General features: G+C 45.9%; 2 protein-coding genes across 2 annotated transcripts; both read right to left on the bottom strand.

Annotated features, from left to right (window-relative positions):
- Positions 1–2,043: 2,043 nt before the first annotated feature.
- On the bottom strand, positions 2,044–2,698 carry LOC107045003. Its single transcript, XM_015267091.1, has 2 exons — positions 2,688–2,698; positions 2,044–2,629 (listed from the first exon to the last, which is right to left on the bottom strand). Exons 1-2 carry the CDS (start codon positions 2,696–2,698, stop codon positions 2,044–2,046), a joined length of 597 nt encoding a protein of 198 aa, XP_015122577.1.
- A 425-nt stretch (positions 2,699–3,123) lies between these two features.
- On the bottom strand, positions 3,124–4,301 carry LOC107045002. Its single transcript, XM_015267090.1, has 2 exons — positions 3,450–4,301; positions 3,124–3,384 (listed from the first exon to the last, which is right to left on the bottom strand). Exons 1-2 carry the CDS (start codon positions 4,299–4,301, stop codon positions 3,124–3,126), a joined length of 1,113 nt encoding a protein of 370 aa, XP_015122576.1.
- Between the last annotated feature and the right edge of the window lie 2,289 nt (positions 4,302–6,590).

Below are 6,590 nucleotides of genomic sequence, written 5' to 3'. Positions count from 1 at the left end.
ATTAAGCCAGTTTTTTATTTCATTTTCAGGTATTTTTTTTTGTCCTTTGACACCATATTTCTAGCCCCCATATATGTCTCCGGCTTTGGACGGCTAAAATATGTCCTCGATAGTTTTTCTTCGTTTAAAACGAAAGCCATGATGATAGTCCTGAGTCCTCCACTTTGTAAGGAGGGTTTATGTGTGCTTTTTTAAAGTTTTTACGCGTACGATGTACAAGAGAGGTACGGGCTATATCATCTTCCCCTGTATGACGCTCATCTATAAAGTCCTCGTCCTCCGAAATTTCAGGTTTTTTTCGACGTTTAATAACTGGTAATGCAGGTGGGGGTCGATAAAATTTAGGATTGCCCAGAAACTCTCGAGGTGTGTTTAGACTTTGAAGATACATCGCAAAATGTTCCCATCCTTTAGCTGAATATGTTTTCCGTGCTCTGACCACATCTTGTATCAAATCCACAATATTAACGCCAGTTAATGATGTCCCATCCAAAGTTACTTGTCCTTTTGCATCCCACTTGAGTGTCAACGGCGTCAATACATTCAAGTATACCTGAGGCTTTTCTTTGGTATACTGCAGGTAGAGTAGCCACAATACCATTTGGATCGTATCGTTCGCTAGACCCCGTCTCGTCGGGGGTCTCCGTTTCTTGCACAGGTACTTTACTCTGCTGTATATAAAACAAATAGCGTCTCAGAATGTCATTATACAATTTCCATTTTTCATAATCGTCCTTGGATTTTTTCGAATTAAAAATTTCCAGTAATTGAGCATTCAATCAACTTGTAACGGTACCAGGGGTTTGAGCTGACGGCTGAATTTCTTTAACTAATGCAGTTAAAACTCGGTGAGCATCATGTGTGGAATTTTTTTTTAGCCGTTCCACACTATCTTCTGGCACAAGTATCATTTTTCCTGCATGATCCATCGCTATACAACTGCTGAGATGAGCACGCTTATAAGCGGCCCCAATAACATGAGTAAAAAGGCACCGCCTTTCTGATTGATGATTTTTTTCTTGCTGGATAAACTCTGATTTTTATCAGCCAACTTCCTCAAAAGTTTTTTATGTTTGCACAATTTTGACTTTTCGCAAGTTTTCAAAGGAATATTTCCGTGCAGCAAATTCAGAGCACACTCACAAATGCAGCGAATCAAATCTTTATTAGTGTGTTTTATTATTGCTCATCGTAACCTAGGAGGAGCGTTCAATGAGGGCCTGTAATAAGGCAGTATTCTTTTCTCCGAGCGACTTGCGAACACAGCCGCTTCCAGAGCGACTTGTCTTTGCCATTACACACGAACGACTGGTACACTGCGCAATGAGCCTCCTCCTTTTATATTGTAATCCTTCCGTGGAATATAAATATAGTGATAGGGGTCGCTAGGAAATACATTGGTACGAAATCTGCAGTTTTCAGGAGTCGACTGTTTTAAATCAAGCAACAAATATCCATGAGCCTATGTGGCGTCAAAATGCTGTAGAAATTTTGGGTCCTTCGGGTATATCTGACGAGCCAAATGTGCTATTTGTGCACGATCTCGAGGATTTTTTAATACGACAATATAATTTGTATTCAATGAAATATCTCGCTGTCTTTTTCCTTGGTGGAATAATTTTTGAGATATAAACATAACACTGAGATTTTTGTGATGACTGCCTTTTGTGAATAAGTCGACTATTGCACCATTCGATGATTCCCGCATCAAGTCGTCCACAACAACCAATTTTGGTTTATTATCATCAAAATCTCCGGATCTTGGTAAACCCTCTCGAAATTCGACAAAATTTTTGTCATAATCCGAATATCCATTCTGCCACTCAGCATAATAGAAAATCCCTTTTTCAATCGGTGTATCACACATTTCTTCAATTTCTTTCAAAAATCTTTCAACAATAAATGTTTTCCCACAACCTGTGGGTCCACAAATCATGGCAGTGAAGGGATGTTTCCACCTTGTATCCATGTTGCCGTCTGATTAAGCATTGTAAAAAACTCGTCATTTTATACACTTGTATAAGATATTCAAAAAGGAGATACTCACAGCAACTGCCATCGATGCAGACTCTTGTCCCTCTCGTCCGTCCTCAGCTCAGCTGCACTCTGTGTTGTTAACCTTTTCCGCAGGTAAAGACATCGTCGTTCCTCGGCAAGTATTCCTATCGGGAGCATCCCGGCGATGACACACACGGCATCTTCTGATACCCTGCAAAATGCGCTGGCAACTCCAAGGGCGCTCAATCGATTGACCGACGCCACCTTCCGTCGCGCGTACTGGATCAAGAGTACGTGAGCCCAAATGGAAATGCCATATATGAGGACCGACATGACAACTGATGACAGCAACGTTCTTCTCTTCTGCTTTGGCCCTCCAATGTACGGCATGAGCCATGAAAGGACGGTCCCAACTCCAGACGCCTTAGCGCCGACGTACTCCACTTGCTGCTTGAAGCTAAGCCGGGTATCAATCATCACTTGCAGGTACCGTAGCGATGGTTGGGACGTGATTTCATAATTCCCGACATGCAGCGTGATGGTTTCAACATTCTGTTGGCTTGTGATCAGTACAGCCTCCGTCTTATGTTCTGCCAACGTCAATCCCACTAAGTCCATCCATTGACGAATCCTGTATATGCAGTATTAAAAATATAATTGATCTCCTCTAGGCGCTTTGCAGCAATTACCAGAGCGACATCGTCCGCAAACGCGACGAGTGTAGCTTTCTTGGGTAAAGTTAACTTCAGAAGACCATCGTACATAACGTTCCACAAGAAAGAGCCAAGCACTGAGCCTTGGAGAACACCACCAGTGACTCTGTACTCTTTTGGGATGGTCTCTGTATCGTATTTCAGGGCTCAGTCGCTGAAGAAGCTTCGCACCCTCCTTTGCAAATATCCTGGCACATTCATATCTGACAGGGCCTCCATGATGCAGTCCCATTTGTCGGAGTTGAAGGCATTTTTTATGTCCAACGTTACTACCAGACAGTACTGCTTCGCGCCCCACTTCCACCTTGCGACAAAGATTGCATCCCGTGCAATAGAGGCGACTAGGTTGATGCCGTTAAGCGTGGAACGAGGGTTCATCCGGAGGCTTCTTCCCTTTCGGAAGGAGCACCAGTCACTGCTGCTTCCACTTTGTTGGGAAAATCCCCTGCTCAAGATACCCATTGTAGACATTCAGGAAGGCTCCTGGTGCTACGTTGATTGCTACCTTCAGGACGATGTTCGGGATTCCATCCATTCCTGGTGCCTTGGCATTCCCAAATCTGCCACAGGCTTCCAGCAGCTGCTCAAGTGTCACTGGTGGGATCGCGTCTACATCGCACTTTTCAGTGAAGAAGTCAAGCTCCGGTTGTTGTGGGAACAGAACCGCGACAATCTTCTCCAAGAGTTCGGGGTACATAGGCCATGGCATCGGCTGGCTTTCATCCGCTTCATGACTACACCGTAGGGTCGCCCCCATGGATCCGCTTCGACTTCGTCAAGGAGCTCATTCCAGCACTGTCTGTTGCTTCCTTTGATCGCCTTATTGAGTGTCAGGCGTGCCTCCTCATACTTGGTCTCCAGTTCCTCGGCCTCGGGGCTTCTTCCGGCCTCATTGTGCCTGCCTTCTCGCTCGAATGCAAGCGTTTCGAAGGGTGGCGATATCGTTGTTCCACCAGTACACCGATGAGTGCTTCCTTGCACTACGCTTCCGGGGCATAGTTGCATCGCAGGCTTCAGTGAGTCTACACATAACTTCTCGCACTTTCTCTGTGGCATTGCTTCCTCGAATCGGGCGATCGTCGAATACTTCACGGAATGAGTTGAAGACGAAGGCCTTCGACTTCCATCCAACCGCGTTGGTCTGCTGGGTGCTGGTCCAGTCTTCCGAATAGTGGATACTTCCCAAATGATCTCGTGATGGTCGCTGGCGGTGAAGATATTCAACACCTCCCAGTTGCCGCTGCCCCGAGTAAGGCTGCTGCTTACGACGGTGCGGTCCACGATTGAACTAGCCCCTTCTCTCTCGAAAGTTGGTTCTTCGCCACTGTTCAGCAGTACCACATCCAAAAAAGACATGGCCTCCAGTAGTGTTTGACCCCTCGTGGTTTTCTCCTTGCTGCTCCAGTCGACTATCCAGGCGTTGAAGTCCCCAGCGATTGCGATGAGGAAGTGCTGCTTCGCGGCCTCGGGGAGTCGGTCCCGGGAGTCTGCGAACTCGTCGATGAACAGGCTAGGTGGAGCATAGCAGCTGTAGAAGTGAATTCCATTCAGGTTAGCCCTCACGAAGCCGCTCTCCACTGTGTTGGCCATACTTTGGAAGGGGTACGTACCGCAGGACTAAATGACAGCCTTAGCGGTGGTGTCCGTCTCCCATGGCAGAGCATTGAGATGCTTGTATGGCTCCGAGATCATGACACGATCAGGCTGCAGCTCACGCACCGAGTGTGTACGCAGGTTGCGTGCAGCCCTACAGTGATTGAGATTGAACTGTAGTACTCTCATCTTCGTGTTTTGGTAAACGCCTGAAGTGCCTCCTTGTATGCGGGACATCTGCTGCTACCAGCAATGTGGGCGTCGTTCTCTGGGTTGTTCTCGGTGCACCGGGCACACTGCGGTTCTTTCTTCGGCAATTCACCCATCCTATCTTGATCTTGCCATGTTCTCCTGGGATCTTCCTAGCTGTTGTCCCCGGGAATGTCACAGAGCCAGTCTGCTTTCCTCCATATGCCGTCCGCAGAGATTGGACCGCATTTTGACTGATATCGTGCCCTTCTCCGGCTGCTGCTCGTAGGGCTTCAAGGACATCTTCCTTCATCGGTGTCTCATCGAGATCCTTTATCTCCAGGATCTCTTGTGGCCCCTTACTCAGTATCTGAGCTCCATCTCCAAGGAGAGTGGCGATGGCTGTACGCATCTGGGGGGCTCAGTCGGTCGTCTTCTTGCTCAAAATGATCAACATATACTCAGTCGCTGATCTGCGGATCTTGTCGACACAATCTCGAGCTTGCTCTAAAGGAACATTCTTCTTTACTTGGCGTAGGATCTCTGAGTATTTCTCCTTATACTTGGGCCGGACAATCAGAGCGTCAGGTCTTGGCGCTGCCTTCCGACGTGTCTTTTCCTTCTGCTTCTTCCCGGAAGGTGGCTTCAGAAGCTGTTTCACTTCTTGTTTCCTTTCCTTCTTGGCATCGACCAGCTTCCAATCTAAACCATCACCAGTTGGTCTCCCCTAGTGGGCAGCCTTGTTGGTCAGTTCCTGTTGCTTCAGCTTCTTCGTGCTTTGAGCTTCTGCCACAGGTGAACCTTTCGAGCGCCTTCTTCGTAGTGCTTTCCGGATATCTCGAGTTACCGGATCTTCCAACTCTGAGTCATTGCCGTTGTTCCGGAGTCAGTCCGTACACGTAGCGTGGATGGTGCTAAAGGAGTCTGCACGGTTTCAGCGATACTGGATTGAGCTTTGGTACATGCCTCTTCTAAGCTCTTGAGTCATCTGAATGCACTGCCGATGTAGGCCACATTGATTTGATCCTCTTGCGGACATTCGACCTGGGCTGGACAAACTCATGTAACTCTTGTTTGTCTAGTCGTGCCTATGCGCGACATCATTCTATCTCCTGTTGCGTGTGCGACTCCTCTCTTCTTGTAGCATCTGAGGCCAAGGAGCTACAAGTCCACCTTTGAGGTATTTGGTGATGATTGGCTCCTACAACAACCCATGCCGGGTGCGAGCCGGCATCAGCTACCGGGGCTCGCACCCGATCGGAACTGACGGCGGGATTCACCTTGCCAGGAATACCCGCATGGGAACTTTGTGTTTTCTCATCACTGTTCATTATTGATCTAGGCTGTTACAGGGAGCCCACCCGATACTCTTTATGCAGGCTGTTATAGGGAGCCCACCCTGCACGTCTCTTTTGGTCCGTGGGAGCTATTTTATTTCATTCCAGTCTGCTGAGTCAGCAAGCTGACCCAGTTAGGACTTCCCCTATTTGCCACAAGGATAAAAAGGACAAGCCTCGGCTCGGCGGTGCATTCGTATTGGCGTGTCTCTGTTTGTGCGTCAAGGACTTAACTTTTTTTTCGTGTGTGTGTGTGTGTGTATGTGTGTGTGTGTACGTTGCATGCGTCTGTTTGTGTGATAAGAATGAGTGATTAATTCATAGAGAATAACTCGTTATTTATTTATCTTTATTGAAAAATTACATTTAGTAAATTTTGCTTTCACAATTTTTGTATTTTTAAACGTATTTAACTTATGATTATTGGAATATTTTGTTTATGATTAATAACTTTTTTCAGCCTTCTTTCAGCCGTTATTTGTTATAACTTTTCAGTTTTTACTTAGAAGTTTTTAGTTTTTCCTTCGTTTTATTTTTAATCTTGTTTCTATTTATATTTAAGCTCTACTGGTGAATTAAATTTTTTTGAATTAAATTGAATAACTTTCGTTTTTGAACGTATTGAACTTACATCTATAAATAAACAGAAGACTTTTTTTTGTTTAATAATACCTCTTTTGCAGCCTTCTGTCAGCTTTCTTTTTACGTTTTAAGTTTTTAGTTAGAAGTCTGCAATCTTCATCTGTTAGTGCTGTTCTCA

This window comes from Diachasma alloeum, unplaced genomic scaffold (assembly GCF_001412515.2).
Source record: "Diachasma alloeum isolate Michigan unplaced genomic scaffold, Dall2.0 Dall_scaffold_00860, whole genome shotgun sequence".
NCBI lineage: Eukaryota > Metazoa > Arthropoda > Insecta > Hymenoptera > Braconidae > Diachasma > Diachasma alloeum.
Note: the sequence above shows the minus strand (reverse complement) of the source record. Positions and strands in the feature narration are given on the sequence as shown.